General features: G+C 43.4%; 1 protein-coding gene and 1 long non-coding RNA gene across 3 annotated transcripts in view; one reads left to right on the top strand and one right to left on the bottom strand.

Moving 5' to 3' along the window:
- ERCC3 (ERCC excision repair 3, TFIIH core complex helicase subunit) overlaps positions 1 to 22,867 on the bottom strand; it is a 46,519-nt gene that overhangs the window by 5,017 nt on the left and 18,635 nt on the right. For both annotated transcript variants that reach the window (XM_008167762.4, XM_042843041.2), the window contains exons 9-13: positions 22,192 to 22,376; positions 17,277 to 17,479; positions 13,277 to 13,373; positions 12,965 to 13,082; positions 6,145 to 6,263 (exon numbers count right to left, since the gene is read on the bottom strand). In XM_008167762.4, the coding sequence (XP_008165984.1) occupies positions 6,145 to 6,263; positions 12,965 to 13,082; positions 13,277 to 13,373; positions 17,277 to 17,479; positions 22,192 to 22,376 (722 nt within the window). The remainder of the gene's footprint in view (positions 1 to 6,144; positions 6,264 to 12,964; positions 13,083 to 13,276; positions 13,374 to 17,276; positions 17,480 to 22,191; positions 22,377 to 22,867) is intronic.
- On the top strand, positions 191 to 4,657 carry LOC135974294 (uncharacterized). The gene is made up of 2 exons (XR_010591507.1): positions 191 to 2,908; positions 3,303 to 4,657. It is a non-coding gene; the product is annotated as an uncharacterized LOC135974294 (long non-coding RNA).

The raw sequence follows: 22,867 nt of genomic DNA, 5'->3' as shown, positions 1-22,867 counted from the left end.
CTCTGAGTAAGGAATCATGACAAGAGGGCTCTATTTAAAAAGCAACTGCACTACACAAAATAGCAAAAAGATTAAAAAAGCCACAATTTTTATCCATACAGACAGATATAACACATGGAACTATTTAATAAATGGCACATCAAACTATCCATACATAGAAAGTGTTTCCAGAAAACTATATATATATATATTTTTTATTTCCCACGGTACCAGCCTTAAGTTTGGCACCAACCATTTGGCACTCATACTGTCCTAGTTATAATGCCAATTTAAGGCTCCTAAAACTAAGGATTACTTGCAAAAGGAAATCTCTCTGTTTTGGCCTTTTTTAATTAGTTCCATAATCCAAAGCATTCAAATACAAGTAAAGCAATTTCTTTGAGTCTTTTTGGCTATAACCATGTAGGCCTGTTCGCTATTAGATCAACACTAATCTGCAACTATTTGGGCAAACTTGATATGCCACAAAAAAGGCTTTCATATATAAAGACTGCAGTGAAATTATTTCAGTTGTGAGACCTGTTCTGAAGCAGTCCTCTTAACTGGCCATAGACTATGAAAAAAATGATTCTTCTAGAGGTTTTATCCATGTAAATCCCACTCCAGATTGTGCATATACCTCGTGTGTGCAAGGTCAGAATCTTTCAATAGTAGCGTCCATTGGGCTACACCTACTTCCCTCACCCGAGGACAAAGGGCAGAGCAGCCACAACCATCCCACAGTTCCCTCAATTCTTAATATCAATTAAAGACTGATGGAGGGCGGATCATGGGCAAAACACTGAAGAACCAGAGTTATTGTAAGAGAAATATCAGGGGGTAGCTGTGTTAGTCTATATCCACAAAAACAACAAGGAGTCCAGTGGCACCTTAAAGACTAACAGATTTATTTGGGCATAAGCTTTTGTGGGTAAAAAACCCACTTCTTCAGATGCATGTAACACAAATAATCATTTTTTCTCTGAATATTTGATCCCATTTTAGGGCTCTGCTTATCAGTCACCATCTGGAAGGTGGGACTGAGGAGTCCAAGCTGCCACTAAATCAGGATAACATTCCCCTACCATATTTGGCACCTGATCTTTCCAACAAGTTGAGGGCATAATATTTAACCAACAGTAAAGGGGTTCTACAAGTGGCTGCCAGGCATATCTCATATGGAGAGGTTTGTAAAACAAGCTTGCGCTCTAGTGGAATGAGCTTTGACATCTGGAGGAAGTAGACCAGCCACGTGATAGCAGGCTGAAATACCCAAAATAGATAACTCAGTATATGTCTATGTTGCAATTCAGAAGTGTGATTGCAACATGTACACATACCCAAGCTAGATCAAAGATAACTAGAATAGCAGTATTAGAGAAGATGCAGCACCATGGGTGATGGCCGCTTGAGTAGGTACCTCGAGTCCTGGGTGGATAGGACTTCACTATTGTTACTTGAGCTAGCTATGATCTAACTACATCAAAGTTAGCTCAGGTATGTCTACAACCACTGCAATTGCACCTCCCAATTGCAGTGTAGACATACACACAGATGTTCTCTGGAAAAAAGCCGTTTGCCTCTTAGAAGCACTATTTATGGCAACAGTTTGGAAGTCTGTCTGAAGGGCTTTGTCCTATTAAGATACTACAGTAAGACCCAGAAACATTTAAGGTGTTAAGTTTCTTTACCCCTGGAGAGAAATGGGGTTTTGGAAAGAAAATGCGGAGATAAATATTGTTTTAAATAAAAGTTTGACAACTTTGGGGATAAATGTGGGATGAGCTCTCAATGGAATGGTGTTTAAGGAGGGTCGCCCATTAGAGTTTGGAGTTTGCTGACCCTTCTGGCTGATGTCAAAAAGGTGATGGGGAAAAGCCTCCATGAGGCTTGAAAGGACAATATTAAGATCCCACATTGCAGGGATTCCTTAATTGGTGGGGAAATATGGAGTAACCCCTTTCAAAATCTAGATACAGTGCGGTAAGAAAACTGACCGTGACTGGAAGAGGGTGTTGTCATGCCAAAAGCACTGCACGGTGGACCATAAAGTAACTGAATGAAAGTTCAAACTATTTCAAATGTGGCATATAATCACGGATTTTAGGTATGGGGCCTCCAAAAGGTCATGGTTGTGCCCAAACAATTTTTTTCCCCACTTTGTGGAATAAGTATGCCTTGTCAGAGGTTTCTGCTCTGCAGTAGAATTTCTCATATTTGCAGTGAGAAATTTCTGCTAGTGGCATTCAGTCAGCCAACATTCAGGCTGTAAGGTGCAGTGGTTTTTGGTGGGCCTGGGTGTAATATTTGCCCTTGGTTCGGTGTTATGTCTAGACAGTCTGGAAGTGCTATCAGAGACTGAGCAGACATTCCGAGCTCTGTTAACCAGAGCTGTCTGGGCAAACATAGTGCTATCAGAGTCAATGGGGCTGTACCCCACGTATTTTTCCATATCATCCTGAGTATTAGTAAGATCCGTTGAAATGCCTAAATGAGACATTGATCCCACAGTATAAAACGATGTCTTGTAAGGATCCCAGGGTCACATCTCCTCTAGAGCAAAAGACTGGACAGTATGTTTTCTTTTTGATGGGAAGCAAACCTATAATGGGATTTCCCCGCTGGTGAAATATCTGTGTGAGAAGGGAACTCTTCAGTGACCGTTTGTGGTTGGTAATGGATTGTCCTCTTAGGAAGCCATCACTGCTGGCTCCTAGGAAATGAAAAGCTACTGAGGTTATTCCATGGAGTTGACATTATGTCCATAACTTGATTGCCTTCTACCACAGGGGTGATGAGCAGATACCTCCCTTGCTTGCTTACATAATACATTGCAGGTGTGTTGCCTGAGAGAATCCATACTATGGAATTTTTAAACAGGTTGGAATGCTATGGAAGCTAGAGAGATGACTTGCAATTCTAGAGCTATGTAAGGATTCATGTCCTTTTGGGACCATACCCCTATTCTATTCTATCTAGATTTGTATACCACATTCATCCCCACAGCATCTGAGCACCTTCCAATAGCAGACTAAGCAACAGGAATACACATATCTCATGTGTTTGTTCTCTTATCCCATCCCCAGAGTAGGAAAGTCCCTGTATCTCAAGGTGGTCCAGGTTTGCACCTAGCCTGTTCCTGACTGATGTCTTATCGGTCTTTGTAGGAGGGGATGGAGAAGGATACCCCTCTTCTGAACTCTCCTGATGTAACTGAACTGGTGGTCAGATAACAGGATGTAAGCTAGAACCACAACGTGTGTGGTCATCTGATGTCTTGTGGGGTGGTAAACTGACTTTAGCCAGCATTGCAATGGACATAGGTGAAATTTGACTAGTGGTGTCAGGTAGGTGCATGCTGACATGTGGCCGCTAAATCTGAGGCAAGTTCTGATTATGGCTGATGAGTTCACTTTGATGTTGGTGATAACTGTCTAGAGAGAGTGAAATGCGTCCTTGGGAAAGTACGCTTTGGATAACTTGGAATCAATTAGGGCTCCTATGAACTCTGTGATGGGTTGGGAGTCTTTCCCCATGAAGCCCTGCTGCCTACATAGGTGAAGGACACAGTTCTAGGCTGTGGTGACTTCTTGATGAGACCAGCCAATTGTCTAAATATGGATAGATGGGAAAGGTTTGTCTCCTTAGTTATGCTGCCGCAACAAGTAGGCATTTTGTGAAGACTACTGGTGCTGTGGAGAGAGACTGAACAGCAGTCTCTTGTATTGGATCACAGTATTGAAGTCATGTCTTGGAGATCGACAGCCACAAACCAATCTTGAGCTAAAGGGAAGGGATGATGGCCGCAATCATTTTCAGCTTGAACCTGAAATGGCATAGATATTTGTTCAGTCTGCTCAGGTCTAGGATAGGACAAAGACGCCCTTTTGTCTTCAGAATAAGGATATTTTGGGATCTGAAGCCTCTTGGCCTAAACGCCGCAGGTAGTTTCTCAAGGACCCCTAGATGAAGCAGGGAAATTACTTCTTTTAGTTGGTTTTCCTGAGAAGGATCCCTGAAGAGGGATGGGAAGAGATTTGGGGGAGAGAGGGAGGATTTAAATAGGTTCTCGTATTCAGTGGAGACAACTTCCAGCACCCATTTGTCAATTGTTATTCCAGTTGGGCTTGGCAGAAAAGAGAAAGATGGCACCTGAAGGTGGAGTTTGGGGAGGACTCTCATCCAGTTTCAGTGTGGTTCTCAACTCCTGCGTTAAATCTGATATCTGGCAGCTGGTGTAGTCTGAATGGTGATTGCGAAAGAGATTTACTTCTTTTGAGAGAGTCTCATCTTCTTCCTAGGTGGGTACTCAGAAGGCCGTTGTTGAGAGTAGCTGGGTGTCTTCTGTCTAGTTTGCCTTTTGTATCTGAATAGCTTGCAGTTTGGGGCTGAATGCCCACTGACCATAGTGTGACTCTGGATGTAAAGCATCATCATCAGTACATCATATTAATAAATCTGTACCCAAAACTGAGAAGTCTACTGTATTCTGAGTCTCCCTAGGAATACCAGAGGCATGATGCTCTTTTACATAGTAACTGCAGTGGCCCTATGTCTAGCCATCGTGTCTGATGCATCCATGGCTGCTTGTAACTTCTTTGCCATTAGGTTTTTTTTTAGTCATAATAGTTTTTAACTGCACTCTATAGAGTTTGGACAGAAAGAAAGATATTATGTCCCAGGTTACATCATTCAATTTCGCAAACAAAGCTTTAGTTCACTATTTGTAGCTGAAGTGATGCTGATGAATAAGCCTTCCTCCCAAAGAGATCTAGTTTCTTTAGTTTTTTTTTCTCCTTTCAGGTACTCTTAGACCCTTTAATTTTTTTCATGAACTGCAAAGTCCACTAAAGAATCCAATGTTGGGAGGGTGTATAATCGCTCAAAACCCTTTTGGCTACTTGGGTAGCTTTTTTTCCTGCTCTTTTAGCCGTCGGCGGTAACGTTGCTTGCATTTGCCATAGAATTTTTGCAGTTCTAAAATGCCCTTGTTAATGGGCAATGCTATTATAGCAGAACTGAAAGAATATATTATGTCAAATAAGTTTCCTTAGTCAATGAGGTCTCTGTTTCTGGTTCATCAACAATCCAGGCAAAAAACTTCTGGAAGGGTCTAAAGTCATCAGGAGATAGTATAAGTGCCAAGACAACTGCCTTGTTGGGAGAAGATGATGAGTCTTGGGGACAGGATGAAGGATGTTGGTCAGGTGGTTCAAGATCTGTCTGTTGAATGGTGGGGAAAAGGTTCTCTTCTGAAAGATGGAGTAAACGTCTTCCAATGGTGGTGCTAATCTTTGAGGCGACATCAATATCAACCTGTTTTGGTTGGGATAGTTATTGATAACTATGCCAAGTCCTACTGGTGCCACTGGTCCAATGATAAGGAATCAGAACTGCTTCATTTACAATTTTTTGAGAGCTATCTTTGATAGAATAATATCTGAGTGTGGATGCTGAGAACAAATCCTGAGAGAAAAGATACCAACCACTGAACCACTAATTTGGGCAATATGGTTTCAGGAATAAAGGCTGTTCAAACTGCAATTCAATTATGAAGCCTTTCATGACAGCATCAAGCAGAACTGATGAAGTGGAGGGAAGGAAAAGGTCACAAATGAAGAGGGGGGAGAAAAAAAAAAAAGAGTAGTGTTCTTAAGATATAACCAAAGGAAGTAAAATATACTAAGATATTCACTGGACTCTGATGTACACTATACACAATATCACCTACAGCAATGAGGACTTTGACCAACTGGGGACACAAAGCTAGTTTACTTGAGTCTCTATTCTCCACACTCTCAAATGGGAGGGCTTCCAAAACTTACACGTTAAGGCCATCCCATTTTTGTGGAATCAGCCAATTTTTCCCATATGTGTTGTTTCTCTGGCCCCACTCCCCAGTTGTTGCCTGCTATAAAGTCAGAATGCTTTGCCTTGTCAGATGCTGTAATTAATGCTACCTTAACCTGTCCTCTACAGCAGTACAGACACCACAATATAGTAATGTTACAGCAACAATAGTTGCCTGTAAGCACCAACTGATTAACCAATAGCACCCTTCATTATCTTCAGGAAGTATATGAGGTACATTAAGACTCCAAGATGTGCAAATTTGACATTATACGCACAAGTCATCAGTGTTCCACATTAAAGGGACAAAATTACCTTGAAGCTGTAACCTTGATCTACCAGAAATCTTTGTCGTTTGGTTGAATATGCCATTTCCTGAGTATCTTGAGATACAAGGGAATAAAAGAAGGCATTGTATTCCTCTGCAACCGTCCCTAGGAGACAAGAGGTATTAGACAATTAGCCTATATGAGTAAATTGAAGGATAAAAAGAAAACATCCTGAGCAGGAATGTAAAGTTATTTTTAAAAAATTGCTTTTCTGAACATACTTTAAGTAAGTGATCATCTACATAGCATGGAAATTCTTGATGAGGACTATTGATAGCTTGAAAAGAATATGGGAAGAGGCAACGGGAGATATTGGAGACCTAACTCTTGGAGGAAAATAGTGCTTGTTGAATTGTGTATTCCAAACGAGGTAAGAACAAAAAATTCCCAAGGGTGCTATGCAGGATAATCTTAAGAACAACTTAAATTGTGCTTGCGATACAAGTCAGGAAATAGTACAGCAGCAAGATACCAGAGGAAAAGTTTTATAAATGTAAATGTAGAGATTTACACTGACATGGCACAAAACCAGATGAGACAATAAGATATTTAGCTAGGAATTAGTAAGGCTATTCAAAATTCTGAATAACCTAGGCTATATAGTTGTATATGGGTAATAGATTTTATGGCTCAAACAATACAAAGCAACTATTCGATAATCCAGCCCCTCTCCTGGCCACCAGCTAGTACAATAGTGCAAATGTTACATCTATTTCAGACCTTTTCAAATCCATACTGTTCCATCGTGCAATCTAAGCAACAAGGAATCAAATCCTGAGTATGCACTAAGGGCTGCACTTTCTAATTTCAAACAGAAACAGCACTCCAGGTAACTACTGTCTAAATACAAGGCACTTTAGGAATTTTTTCAAAAGCACTTAAGCACTGAGGAACACAAGTTCTGTTTTCAAAAGCAACCTAGGCACTTAGTCAATGGGACTTAGATGGTTTAAAAAATTAGATATGTGCATTTAGAGCAATGCTACAATAATTTATTTGTGGTATATTTTTACTAGGATTATCGGTCAGGAGAGCACTGAGGAATGAAAATGAATTAGAGGGAACTTTACTTGTAGATAAAAATGTGTATTACTTGGAGTCCACTTGGAAATTAGATACTGATTCTAATAGGGATTACCCAAATGAAAAGTAGCACAAATACATGCAGTATATTTCTTCTAATTTATAAAAATATATGCACCTATCCTATGCTTTGGGTGCCTAGACGATGAACTGAAGGGCACCTGATATAAAAGGAATACCCATAAATATGCAACTTGCCCATTTCTCCACAGTAGCTGGAGGAGAGGGGAGCTTTACAGCATGCCAGAAAGGATAAGAAACCACACTCTGCAGTCCGGTGTCCGGGAGTGAGATTCCATGTCACTGACCTTCACAGAGAATGCCCTGACAGCACCTACTGTTCAACCACCATGTGACGTTATTGATATAATCTGGGACCATATAGATCATTGTTGCAACCAAGGTCCTGTAGTGGCACGCAAATCTTGTATAAAGGGGGTCAAATGGGGTGTCTAAGACAAGGTTATGGTTTACTGGTTATGATTATGCTGTCTATATGTGTGTATCACTTTTGTAGTTGAAGTTATGAATATTGGCTCTATACTGTCTGTATTTCAAACGTATGCTATGCTGCTGGGTGACATCCCAGACAAACTGGTGTTAGCTCTGCCTAGCCTGCTTGATGGCCCATTAAGGACCATCAGCTATACAATGGACCCATTGAGAGAAGGCAGATACGCCTTGTAACTCAGCAAAGTATGCAGGGACTGGCCCATGTGACTCCAGACTCCATTTTGCTGTAATTTTCCACAGTAAGAACAAAGAGGTGTTCTTACACCTGGAAAAGACTATATAAGGCTGATGCCTCATCTCCATCTTGTCTTCAATCCTGCTTCATACCTCTGGAGGAACTTTGCTACAAGCTGAAGCTTTGAACAAAGGACTGAGGACCCATCCCAGCGGGGGATGTATTCCAGAGACTTGATTTGAACCTGCAGTTTATTCCATCGCTGCTGCAAGCCTGAACCAAGAACTTTGCCATTACTGTATGTAATTGATTCCATTTAACCAATTCTAACTCTCATCTCTATCTTTTTCCTTTTATGAATAAACCTTTAGATTTTAGATTCTAAAGGATTGGCAACAGCGTGATTTGTGGGTAAGATCTGATTTGTATATTGATCTGGGTCTGGGGCTTGGTCCTTTGGGATCAGGAGAACCTTTTTCTTTTACTGGGGTATTGGTTCTCATAACCATTTGTCCCCATAACGAGTGGCACTGGTGGTAATACTGGGAAACTGGAGTGTCTAAGGAGATTGCTTGTGAGACTTGCAGTTAGCCAGTGGGGTGAGACTGAAGTCCTCTTAGTCTGGCTGGTTTGGTTTGCCTTAGAGGTGGAAAAAAACCCAGCCTTGGGCTGTAACTGCCCTATTTTAGCAATTTGTCCTGAGTTGGCACTCTCAGTTGGGTTCCGCCAGAACCGCATTGTCACACACCACCAGTGACTTAACTGTGGTGGCCGGGCAAGGGAAGACAGGGATCTCAAGTAAGGAGGTCTCAAATTATTTAGGGCCTTACAAGGTACAACCAGCTCCTTGAATTCCACCTGGAAGCTTACTGCAAGCCCTGCAGATCCCAGGGCACTGATCTGACATGTTCCCCATGTGCAATTCCATTCACCAGAAAGGACTCAGCATTTTGCACTAGCTTCAGCCTCTAACTAGTCCCAAGATGTAGACCCACACCGAGTGCATTACAGCAATCTAGTTTCCAGGTGATAAAGGCATGGATAATTGTGGCGAGGTCTGCACTGAAGATAAGGTCATACTTCTTACATGGCAAGGATGGGAAAAGCAGCACTGTGCACACCACAGTCACTATCCAGGCATCCAAAAGCAGTCCCGGATGTGACAACCATGGTGTTACAAATGGTTGCACTTTCTCAATGACGGCAGCCAGCAAGTTCTACTAAAATTCTCCTGGCTGCCTCCCCCAGCCAATTAACATTCTCTCTCTCTCTCGGATTATGTTACAGTTGGCCCCAAGCTCTTCTTGGCACAGTGGTACCTTGCAGGAAAGAACCCTTGAAGTAAAGGAACAGTTGCCTCCAGCTACCTTTTAGGTTCTCCCAGAACAATACCAGAGCCATTCAAGAGCAGCTCAACCACTACTGCAAGGGTCCACAAGTGAATCTAAGTCTTATGCTCCAAACCATCAAAGGTACCTTAAGAGAATAAGCATAAAGTCTTCATCCACTGACAGGATAGCTCAGTGGTTTGAGCATTGGCCTGCTAAACCCAGGGTTGTGAGTTCAATCCTTGAGGGGGCCACTTAGGGATCTGGGGCAAAATCAGTACTTGGTCCTGCTAATGAAGGCCGGGGGCTGGACTCGATGACCTTTCAGGGTCCCTTACAGCTCTATGAGATGGGATATCCCCATTAATTAATTAATTTATTTATTTATTGACTTGAGGCCAAGGAAATCTGATCAATCAAGAAACCGAGCACTGCCCCACTACCACCTTCTCAATGACCTTCCCCAGATGGAAGTCACAGTTAGCCAGAATGTCAGTATCAAGAATTGGTTTCTTGAACTCTGGCCTCAATAGCTTAAGACCACTGGCATCTTTCCCACCACATAGGGAAACATCAACAAACACAAGCGAAAACGGACACAGTACTCTCCAGCTGGCCTTCACTCAAAAATTGTAGCACAAAAGCACTCCAGCACCTCTGTAACCTGAATGGCACCAGCTGTAATTCAAGCAAAGATGACAGCATTTTCCCCTGCTGGATGTGGTTCTGTTTCTGCGTCAGCAGACAACTCATTCTGAATCAGAGCAAGCCTGTCTGCAAAACAACATTACATTTTTCACATGAGTCAAGCTCAATCTGGGTGGTTACAGGCTTTATCAGGCTGTTGGTCACTTCAAACAGTTCTGTTGTGATGGAAGGAGAAAAACCTGTCTTTACTTCCTGCAAAGCCACAACATACAGTCTTAAAGTCTGCACATCATAATTGGTCAGATTCACATGAGACTTCCACCATCAATGCTCTAGTTGTCTCTCCTCTTCTTTCATTTGTTATGGGTCATCAGCACCACAGTGAGCTGTGAGGACAGAGTTGGTGGAGTGGATATTTAGGGACCACAGAACCAACAATGGTACACTGACCATCTAGGCCAAGCAGTAGTTAGATTCCTCTTCCTTAATTATGGAAGCCATCATTCCAGAACTGCAGCCAAAACTTAACAAGTTTTTTAATTTACATTTATTTGAAAAGGAAAGCCTTTCAGGACTGAAATAAATGTTCATTCTGATTTTCAACAGATTAGGTTTGAGGTGCAGAGTGATACGTGTTAAGCACTGAGCTGCTTTGAGATCTGCCACTCAGAAATTTCTCAAATCAAAATCCACAGCTCAGAAAATGGCAATTTCAAATACTAAGATTATGCAACTACAAAAAATATTTGAAAATATAGTCTCACTGTCTTGCAAACATGTTTATCTGGTTTTAAATGTGAAAATTATGCTGGTGGAAGGTACCAGTCAGTCGTCCATCTCGTGGTTGAAGAAGGGAGGGTATCTAAAGCACTAAGGTCTGGTTCATGAGTTTGGAGGGAGCCTCGAAAGTTATGTTCCATGAATGTGCCATGGTATGGGAGCAGTGGCTGAGCCTGCAGGTCCTCGTGACATAGTGGCCTTGAGCTTTACTGGGAGCTAATCAGTACCCAGTGCTGCAGGAGATTCAAGTCACCAAAGCATTCTCCCATCAAGTATAAAATGGTGAGAAGCCCAAGATGTGTCAAGAAAAAGAGTCAATCCTAAAATTCTTTAAGTAGGAGGGAAGAGAACCAATTGAAACTCCTGCATCCCACCCCACCCAGAATCACATAGCTTGAAAAGAGCCCTTACCGAAGAGGGAGGAAGAATGAATAGAGGGTCCTACTCAGGAGATGGTGGGGAGGGAGAACAGTATGCTACACATCATGCCACCCAGAAGCCTGGAAGGGAGGCATAAGAGTGTATCAAGGGGAAAAAAAACAGGATTTGTTTGTTAGCCATTTTCTGAAGTTTTGGTGGTTCCATGCCCATCCACACCTGTCCTCTACAGAACAAGCACCAAGCAGCACACCACCTTGCCAGCGTGTGACCGCTGCTCTAGAGCAGGGGTCTCAAACGACCACGAGGGCCACATGAGGACTAGTGCATTGGCCTGAGGGCAGCATCACTGACACTCCCCCCCATACCACTGCCCCCGGCCCAGACCCGCCCCAACTCCACCCCACCCCTTCCATGAGGCCCTGCCCCTGCCCAGTCTCTTCTCCACCTCCTCCCCTGAGCGTGTGGCTCCCTGCTCCTCCCCACTCCCTCCTGGAAAGTGCTAAGCGCCACCAACAGTAATGCACCTCACTCAAAGGACAAAACACGCACTTAGTTAGATTTACTTCTGTTAAAGCCCCCCCATTGCACTGGGCTGCACCACCACTTCATCCCTGCTCTGCCTCTTCCAGGGGTGGCAGGTTTGTAGAAATTTTGGTGGTGCCGAGAACCTGCCCGCCCCCCCAAACTCCACCCCCACCTGCCTAAGGCTCTGGGTGGGTGGGTGGGTGGGGGTCTGGGGTGCAGGCTCTGGGAGGGAGTTTGGGTGCTGGGTGCAGGCTCCAGGCTGGGGCAGAGATGCACGTTCTGGGATGGAGTTTGGAGATAGGAGGGGGTGCAGGGGTGAGGGGTTTGGGGCATTGGAGAGGCTCAGGACTAGGGCAGGGGAAGGGCAGTGCCCTGGCCCTGGGGAGGGGGGGCACTAGGACCCCGCGGAAGTAGGTGATGCTGGAAGCCGGCAGAGCAGAGTCAGCATGAGCTGCAGGCTCCGGGGCGGTGAGGGGGCAGCGAGTGAGGCCGGGGGACACTCGGGGGAGAGACCTGGCCCCAAACATTGGGGAGCAGCGAGCTTAGCTGCCACATAAAATAACTGGGGGTGGGGGGGCGGGGGTAAGGGGAGTTTGGCGGCAACAGGAAGTAACTGGGGGGAGCGCGCGCGGGGAGCTTGGTGGGCTGCAGGGAAGAGCTCCGCGGGCTGCGTGTTTGAGACCCCTGCTCTAGAGGGACTATCTAGAAAAGTGATAAGATCATTCGGTCTCCATACGCAGACAAATACTTGACCTCTGCAGATACTTTCAACAATATTATCAATTTGTGCTCTTTTTGACAGTGGTGTTGGTAATGCTGACACTTGCTCGTTAGGAACTGCAATGAGACCCAATCTCCAGAATACTGATTAAATGCGTTTCAAGACAGCACTTTGCTGCTGCTCAGAATATGCACATGGGGTTTCCTGAAGAAAATGAACCTTAAGTTCTTAAAGGAAAGGAAAGGAAAGGAAAGGAAAGAAGAAGAGAGAGCCAAGCAGGAGCAAGGGGTGATCAAGTGTTCCAACAGGCAGATAGGAAAGGATAAGAGATGAGACCAAAAAAAATGAAACAGAGAAAGATAAATACATGGCTAATAGAAAGAAAGAAGTCAGGATAAGAAGTAGAGAACATGAAAGAAGCAGAAAAGAGATGGTTCCTTAGTGTAGCACAGTTTAATAGCTACTCTTCAATTTTTAATCTTACATGTAATCTTGGGTCAACAGTGGCCACTGCCGACTATGGCAATCTGCCTGCTTAGTTAAATGGATGCTTTGTGTTACACCAAAATTTGAGTGTTCAACCTAAATTATTAAGAATTCCTAATCTCGTACCAGGACCCAAGACACAGAGCCCAAAACCAACCTCATTTACCTTTTTTGGCTCTCAGCACTCGTCCCAATCTTTGAGCCTCCTGTCTTCGAGACCCACCATGGGACGAAATCTGAATCAGAACATTGGCTTCGGGTAGATCAAACGATGTGTCACCTACCTACAATACAAACGCAGCCTCTCAGCAATAAGCTGTTTTTCCACATTAAGAAATGAAGACAATGAAAAATACAACTTTGGTGATGCAATAAGAAGTATGTCAAAAATAAGTTGGCACATGTAACTTACTGCGTTTTTAAATTACATTTGCACCCTTCAACCTGATGCAGTATCACAGTGAATGCCTTCACTTACCTTGGAAATAAAGATAGTGTTGATTTTTGGATTGTGCTTGAAGTTCTGTAGAATCTGCATTCTCTCTCCTTGTGCAGTAGGACCATATATGTAAGGTCTAAGATAGAACAAAGATTGAAAGTAATCAGTTCTCCAGACTTCTCAGAACTATTTATCCTTAGGTTAGGATACCACAGAGGGGAGTGCAGTATAACCATTTACAATTTCAGATCAGTCTATAAATAGGAGTGTTTTGACTTTGTTTAAAAACAAAAAAAGTTGTGCTGCTCATCTTTAATCCTTTGGCTCTTTACTGTAACCCTGCCCAAATGCATACTGAATCACCGCCTGGGGCAAACCCAAGCTGCCAGAGGCAGACATCTTTCCACTTTCTGCAGAAATAAATCCTGACAGCGGTAAATGCTTTTCATTTCATGTGCTCTGACTGAACTGCGGATCAGTGGACTGAAAACATTTGCTAATCCTAGATGAAAGGCTGAATGCAGCTGTTAAAATAAAAAGGTGGTTGGTTGGGTTTTTTTTGAACAAATCCAATGAGCCAGCATATGGACAGCTGTGCCCTTCTCACTTCTTCCCACTTGAGTCCTTAAGAATCCAAGTTTCCCTTTTAATTAAATTCTCAGTGTCTCAAGCTGGCTGTTAGGTATTTTATCTGGAAATGATGTCTATGTTTTGAAGTCAACACCTTTCTCCTCCTCTCCAGTAACCCCTGGACCTACGGTTTGTGACCAGAATACAATGTCCACTGGGTTCTATGGAAAAGAACAGCACAACCCAGGATTTACAATGGTGGAGGAAGCTATGAGACTCTTTAGTGTACCTTGCAAGCCAACACTCAAAGGTTAAGATAGATGTGGTAAATTCTTACTTCTGTCTGCAATCTCAAGAGGACAGCAGTGAAGTTCAGACTGTACAGGTTATCTCCTTACAGAGTCCGAAGGGAAAGTGATAATACAGGAAGATTTTGTGGGAATGTTGTACATACTCTGACTTTGTACCTGTAGAGCTGGATTTCCCCTGGATCTCCTTCGTTCCACATAGTCTCCCAACCAGGGCCGGCTCCAGGCACCAGCTTGTCAAGCAGGTGCTTGGGGCGGCCACTCCGGAGAGGGGCGGCATGTCCAGCTATTCGGCGGACGGTCCCTCACTCCGGCTCGGAGCGAAGGACCTTCCGCCGAATTGCCGCTGCAGATCACAAATTTTTTTTTTTTAATTTTTTTTGGCTGCTTGGGGCGGCCAAAACCCTGGAGCCGGCCCTGCTCCCAACCACCTTACATTAGCAGCAGTTTTCCATAACACCGCATATAACTTGACCCCTTCATCGACTCCCTCCCACTTTAAAGTTTGCTGTGAATCTGCAGCATTTGCTGCAAACTCCAGGGCCTGACTGTAAATGCAAGAGAAACTGGCAATGATGTGCAGCTGCTGCTTTTCCATCTCTTCCCCATTCTTTGGAGAAGCTTGTTAACAAGCACCTTCGAAAACCAAGAGAAGCAAGTTTCCTAATTCATGTTAAGAAGTTTTTTCCCTATTTTTTTTTAAAATAGGCCCAAAAGTTTAGCTTAAGTTTACATACTGCACACATCACCATGGTATCTGAGCACAAGAACCCAACTCATAGCATGCCAAGACCTTCTACATCCCCTGGGTATTGGCGGTTAATGCCTTCTCTTACTGAAAACGTCATTCTAGTTTTTGTGCTGCCAAATCTCCTCTAATCCAATTCTTCTACTTGGTACATTTTAGTAACAGTCTTTTCCTAGCCAAAGCTGAAGTGGCTCATAGGAATGAGACACAAGTTGTTTTAAACAATAGTGTTGTTGTACAGCTAGCGAGATCTTGTAATGCTGCTGTAGTTATCAGTCTCCCAGTACTTCTATTTTTAGCCTTCATTTATCACTTCGTTTTAGGATGTGAAGGTGATATTCGTCCCAAACAAAATTAACACACAAAACATCTGCTGTTGATTGAACCAAAATTAAAAAACTTGTGAGAACTTCACATGTCCATCAGGAGCTGCTTCCCAAGACTGTAAACAGAGCTTGTCAAGCATTTGCCTATACTGTTGTAGCTAAACCAAAAAAATGGGATGACCTAAAACTGTTGGGTGTTCAATCTCCCCTTGACTCCCATCCGTTGGGTTTATCGTGATGAACAAGTTATAACACTTCCCTACCCAGAATAAATAAAAACCATCTAATAATAACTTGAAAACCAATCCTTCCTCCAACCAATGGGAAGATAATGAGCCTCAAGGATCAATACCTGTGTCGTCATAATCTGTCAAACCCAGGAAGGCTGGACGTGTCTTCTATAAAGCAATGATTTAGCTGTATTGATAAGCACCATGGCTGTAAGCAAAGAACGGCTTTCATACAAGCTATACTAGCTCTTGCTCCGGATGACGCACAGAATGATGGTCAAGATGCCAGGATCAGCTCAAGAGACTCCTAATCTCAGCACTTAACATGAGCTTTAAGAAACTCCGCCTTTTCTGTCTCATGCCAATCCCCCATGACTGCCAAGCATTGCAATCCTGCCTTCCCTGTGGTACTGACAGTTGTGTAACCTTGGGCTCCACTCCAGAGCCAAAGAGAGCAATTTGGAAGATGGATTTTAAAAAAGCAATCCCCCCCCCATCCTCCCACAACTTAATAACTCTGCCAAAAACCTTCAGCAGTTTTACTTACAATGCTTCTCAAACATCTTTACCAGTCACTAAGTTACAGGACTGCCCCCTCCCGCCCATCTCTCATTTATTGTTTACTCAAAGACTCATTATATTCATTATCTTACATGGAACACCGAACACAGTTATTAACATTCCAGAAGCATCATTCTAGCTAATATCTGTCCAGGCAGGTTTAAGAACAATGATGAAAGAGACCATGAGTTCTGAATCTGGAAGTCATCCAGCACTGTTAGCCAGCTCATTGTTTGAAGTCACAGTGAGCGGGTGTAGAATGGCTAGTGCACTGCCATTCAAAACTCATCACCAATTTGGAAAAAAGAGATAAGGGAGGTTTTTTGTGTGTTTTTTTTTTTTTTTTAAAGAAATACTGTTGGAAACTCCTGGATAGCTGAAAAGGTTTAGAGGGCTAAATGCTCCTCACCATTTCTGCCAAGAGAGGGGAATAGAAAAGCCATGATTTCGACTCATGATTGAAAGGGTAAGGCTGGCTTCTCCACATGCTCCATGGAGGAAACCCTTCCATGAGTATCGGGCAGGGAAGAACCAATCTCCTTCACTATTCCCTCATTAATCCAGCAAGCACATTGATGCTAATCTCTTGGCAAGTAAATTTTAACTTTTACCTCTGCTTTTGCAATTGAACCCTGCCCCAAAGAGCAATTCCAAGGCAACGGAGGAGTCCAAAGGAGCTCCTACAGAAACTGTGCTGCTGTTTATTAACTGTATTACAGTAGTGTGTAGAAGCACAATGTACTAGGCACTGTATAGATATGTTGTAAAAGCCATTGCCCCAAAGAGCTTAAAAATCTTAGTTTTAAGACAAGACTGCCACAGGCCTGGAAGGGGGCAGAAAGCAGGGAAGGCCATGGCTTTCTATGGGCCCTGAAGGATCCAGGGGCTCCCTGGTACAAAATTTCCTTCTCATTTCACATGGGGGCAGGGACACTAGTCTGTTACCTGCACAGATAATTGACCATCCAAATAGCCCCTTATTTAGTCACTTGCCTACAGTGCTTTTATCCTCAGCTTATTTTATTGTGACTATCAGCTCTCTACGTAAGTACTGGTTTAAAATTCCTCCGTAGCCACTACAGAAAATGCACATCTTATCTTATCTTAGAATGTTACACTTGGAAAAATATATTGCAATACACATTGAAATTTACTTGGAATGCTCTTCAATGTTCCCTATCTTTATTAAGTTTAATGTTTATTATAAAAATGCCTGAAGCGACTGAAATTTGTGAAACATATTCATTTTCCAGTAAGGAGAAGGAGATGGTACCCTCCTCATTCACAAATACTTACTTCCCCAGTCTGATTGCATACTCCTTCAACGCAAACACATTGTCAGCAAATACAATGATCTTGTCATTCCTTCGCTCATGAAATTTGATCAGGAACTGGCATGCTCTGAATTTATTTGGGTTCATAGTGTAGAGCAATATCCGCTTCTTTGTTTTGATAGCCACATATTCTCTGTAAAACTCTGGAGACATTGGGCACCAAACCTAGAATTTTTGAGAAAAAAAAATTATACACAGTAATAATGAGTCATTATTATTTTATGATATTCCATTTGTAGTAGAAAACAGATATTCATAGATTTTAAGGCCAGAAGGTACCATTATAATCATCTAGTCTGATTTCCAGCATAACCCGGGCCAGAGAATTTTACCCAATAATTCCTGCAACAAGCTCATAACTACTGGTTGAACTAGAGGATATATTTTAGACATCCAATCTTGGTATAAAGACAGTCTTCTTTTGGACTTCCCACCACTAGTTGAAATCATCTCTTAAATCACTGTCAACTGAAAGAGACATTTAGTCTTCATTAGCGTATAAGTGTAGCAACTCCCCAATCTGTTTTTAACATGTCCATGCCAAATTCCATTTAATTTTAATTACTATTTTCCAGAGATTTTTTTCAAAAGAATCCATCACTTCACTGGTGCACATGTAGATTCTGCAGCTCCTGAAGTGCTAGCTTCAACTAATACTGCTAGCTCAAATTAGTAGGGTTCTAGAGGCTCTCTCCATTTATGGTCTTTCTTTACAATACATTTTTTTAGCATTACATGATTTTATATTTAGTGAGAGACCTTTACTTACTGTCATATTATTGCATATAATTAACCAAATTTGAGGAACTTGCCACAAATGCAGTGGTATTATCTGTACACCATAGTTTAGAGTAGAAGTTCATCTTTTTTTTTCTCTCTAGTCTACATACCATGCTCATTACCATAGAATCCAAGCACCCAAGAACAGAACACTTGCAAATAAAGCTAAGAACAGATAACTACATTGTAAATGAAAGCATAGTTTATAATAATTGTTTAATAAATCAAGTTTAAAAACAGAAATCTGCCATTAATTTAAATGAACATTTGCATTATGGCATGGAAACAATATAGGAGACACTGCTGAATAATTATGTGCTTCCTTAGTGGTCATTATTATTTTCTTCTACTCAAATCCCATCTTCAGTGCACAGATTAAACAAGTGGACTATACAATGGGTTTAGAGGAGGTTTCCTTTCCCACCAGGTTAGAGTCTAACAATGGAACTGCTCTGGATTAGGCTTTATCGCTCCTGCACATCCCCTACTTGAAAGGGGTACGAAATTTTACATCAATGAGTATTTTCAGCTAGGACCAGCAGATGTGTGAGTTTGCTAGGGGAGAAAGGGGAAGATAGAAATAAAGGCTAATTCTTGACAACAGAATAATTTAAACCACAGGATTTAGGAATTACTGCCACAGAGTACACAGGATCTTTCCCACAAAGTGACTTATGCACTCGTTCAAGGGTAAAACTAGTAAAAATGTACTTCCATCCCCACTGATCTTTTCATTTTAAAATTTTGCATGGCATGCACTCCAAGGTATAAACCCGGTACAGAATCTGGGGACAAGTTTACTGCAAATCAGACACCTCTGGAAACAGAGCTAGTGGAAATATTAAAAATAATATTAGATAGGAGCAGCATTTACCTTTAACATGCTGCAGCTACTACCAATATAATTTTACATTCTGTAACTCACATACTGAAGCAGTGAATGAGCAAGCGATATATGCAGTGAATACGATCTGCTGTATCATTGGGTAGCACTGCCCTCTACTGCCACTTGGAAGATCTGGATTCAGAAGCAACCAGGTTGCTTTCTCAGGCCAGAATAGATAAGGCAAGCTATGAAATGACACACTACATGAATGTGAATAAAGTTCATACCGGTCACAGACGTTCGTTACTTCCCAGAAATCACCATTACTTGGTTGGTTGGTTGGTTGTTGAAATAATGTAGATTCTAAATTAAATGTCCAAAAAATCTAACACTCTCTTGAATAACATGAGCTCGCACAAAGCTGCAAGTACCTAAGAAAAGTTCACAACAGGGAACATTCTTTGTGAGTTGTATGCCATATTTAATGCACAGGAGGTCAGCCTAGATGATCATGATCATCCCTTCTGACCTTAAAGTCTATGAGTCTATGACAAGAGTGAGCAAACTTTTTGGTCCGAGGGCCACGTCTGGGTATGGAAATTGTATGGTGGGCCATGTATGTTCACGGAATTGGGGTTGGGGTACAGGAGGGGGTGAGGGCTCTGGCTGGGAGTGTGGGCTCCGGGGTGGCGCCAGAAATGAGGAGTTCAGGGTGTGGGAGGGGGCTCCGGGCTGGGGCAGGAGGTTGGGGTGCGGGGGGGTGAGGGCTCCGGCTGGAGGTGCAGGCTCTGGGGTGGAGCTGGGGATGAGGGGTTTGGGGTGCAGGAGGGTGCTCCAGGCTGGGATCGAGGGGTTCAGAGGCTGGGGGGGAGGGGATCAGGGCTGGGGCTGAGGTTGGAGGGTGGGAGGGGGTCGGGATGCAGGCTCCAGGCAGCGCTTACCTCAAGAGGCTCATGGAAGCAGCAGCATGTTCCCTCTCCAGCTCCTACGCGGAGGCAAGACCAGGCGGCTCTGTGCACTGCCCCGTCCGCAGGTGCCGCCCCTGCAGCTCCCATTCACTGCAGTTCCCAGCCAATGGGAGCTGCGGGGGCAGCATGCGGAGCCCCCTGGCTACCCCTACGCATAGGAGCCGGAGGGGGACATGTTGCTGCTTCTGGGAGCCACACGGAGCGCTCCCCAACCCCGCTCCGTGGCTGCAGCGTAGGAGTGGGGCAAGCCCCAGATCCCGCTCCCCACTGGGATCTCGAGGGCCAGATAAAAATCGGCTGGTGGGCCAGATGTGGCCTGCAGGCCATAGTTTGCCCACCCCGGTCTATGAGCTATCAACAGTGTGTGCAATAGGGAAACCATACTCCTGAAATGAATTGCCTGAAGTGGCTAATCATGGTTTCGTCAGCATGGATTTTTTGGTTTTGTGTTTTAGCTTGTTCAATTTCCAGACATTCCAACTCCTGACAGAGCACCATCCACACAGTCCGGCCTCAAAACAAAAACAAACAAAAAACGTAATTTGGATGAGACTTGAGATTTATAAGGTTCTTTTTAGCAAGGCAAAAAATTACTCATTCTTCGGGGAAAGGCGGCTGGAAAATGCTGACAAATGTAAGTAAAACTAAAACAAAACAAGGTTTTGGTAAGCTTGGGTGTTACTTGTAAATAAATGGGTACAAAGATAAGATGAAATTTTCAAATTGTTGTCCCTCTAATACTGCAGTTTCAGTGCTAGTGTACATACACACGCATTTACCATGACAGCAGTTCTCCCAATAGCTCCATTGGAGGGACAAGACTAGTGGAAGCTCCATAGGACCAAGGGCAGGCGCGCTATTATAGCTGAGAGGTTGGAAGTTCAATCTGTTTGGGGATTTATTTATTTTGTTTTGTTTTAAGGAAAACCAATTTGTCCCTAAGGAGACTGAGCTCTCTCTCTAAGGCAGTGGAGTGGCTGCTATCAACTGAAAAGCTATGATCATTAGTCCTCCCACCATACACGTTTTTATTTAAGACAACACTATGGTTGATAACACAAAGCAACACTAAAGCAGGAGAAAAGCCTCTAAGTTTGCACCTTTGGCAGTCATTCATTCTGGGACACCCCCTCACCTGCCAGCCACTCCCTGTATGGACACCCTGAATGGAACGGCAGAAGCACAGGCACCGACTCATTTTTCCAGGTGGGTGCTCCGCCCCAAGACCCCCCTCACTCCGCCCCTTTTCCCAAGGTGCCACCCTCTCTCCACCTCTCTCCACCCCAAGGCCCCCGCCTCTTCCCAACCCTGCTTCCCCCCCGCAGCACTTCCCAACCAGCACCAAACAGCTGATCGGTGGGTGGCTGGGTGCTGAGCACCCGTTTTTTTTTTCCCCATGTGGATGCTCAGGGGCTTGAGCACCCACGGAGTCGACACTTATGGGCAGAAGGAGAACCCCAGAAGACTTCCATCTCACAGCCATCACTTACACTGAACTCTATTCCTGTCTGGGGAATTGCTTTACTTTATTTCAGTTATATCCTCAAAAGCCTGAGGGCTTAAAATGTGAGAGAAAGATTTTCCCTTCTCAGGCACCATAGTTTACGCTAATCCTTTCCCTCCAATTGACTGACTAGAGGAGCAGATCACACATGGGCACATTTCAAAGGTATCACAAGAACCAGTGGCTGGAATTTACAGCCAAAGAAATCTGAACGTGAAACAAGGCACACATTCGTAGCAATCAGGATAATTAACCATTGGAAGAGCTTTCCCCAGGGCTGTTGGAGGGTCTCCATCACCTAAAGTCTTCAAATCAAGAGTGGGTGCCTTTCTAAAATAAAGGCTGTCATTCCACCACAAGTTACTGGGCTGGATACTAGGTGGCATTCCATGGTTTGTTATGCAAGAGAACAAAGGAGATGGTCATAATAGTCCCTTCTGACCTTAAAATCTACGATCAAAGCACTACACTAGTATTGAAGCCAGTGTGTGCATGTCTGAGGATGGGTCTACAGACAGCTAACCAAGTACCACAGTATCAGCAGTCAGCATTAGTGTCTCAACAGATGCATGTCCAGATACCATTATATGAGCATGCAATGACTGAGTCACAATACGGGATTTGCCATGGATTTATGTTGATTACCGACAGTCTTGCCTGAAACGCACAGTATCTCAATATTGTTGCAGATCTATAAAGAAGATTGTTTGCCCTAATTAAACATAAATGGGATTAGATAGTTCTGGCTGCAAGAAAATATAGACTCTAGCACTTGTGGTAGTAAAAAGCAGAGCATCACCTCAGCACACTGGACTTTAGCAATGTAGCCGTTGTTCTGCAGCTCCATCCAGTTGGCTTCATAGAGTTTTGGTCCAATCAGGAAATTCAAGTCGACAATTTTGTCGTCTTCTCTGACGAGAGTAGCAGTCAGTCCCAGTTTGCAGTGAGCTTGCACAATGGTGAGCACACGTCTGAACATTCTGGCTAAGAAACACAAGGTGAGATTTCCTTTTGAGTTCATAAATGGGTTAAAAAGACACACATTGCTGTGTTAGCTATACGCCAGAGATGAGCACAGTATAAATGGTTAAGCAAACACAGGATTCTAATCGAATATTACTCCTACATTAAAACCAAGCACTAGATTTGTTGCAGCTTTTGACTTATACTTAAGCACTTTTACTGCACTGTACATCTTCAAAGAACTGTACAAACCTAAAGCTTAAGTAGTCCTCCGACCGCAGTATTATCCATGTCCACTGTCCGGAGTGGCTCACAAACGCGGATGCCAACCTCAGGGTAGACTGTTACCAACCAGGGTGCTAACACCAAACTGGCTGTGTTCTATCGTTAGATTTCACCAACCCAGTATCAAATGTGAACTCCTCAAGCAATATAACAGCCTTAACATGGAGTTACAGAGAGTCCCCTTGGGCACCCCGGTCTATCTCCCCACCCAGGCAAGCCCGCCTTTG

Source organism: Chrysemys picta, chromosome 11 (assembly GCF_011386835.1).
Source record: "Chrysemys picta bellii isolate R12L10 chromosome 11, ASM1138683v2, whole genome shotgun sequence".
In the NCBI taxonomy this organism is placed as follows: domain Eukaryota; kingdom Metazoa; phylum Chordata; order Testudines; family Emydidae; genus Chrysemys; species Chrysemys picta.
Note: the sequence above shows the minus strand (reverse complement) of the source record. Positions and strands in the feature narration are given on the sequence as shown.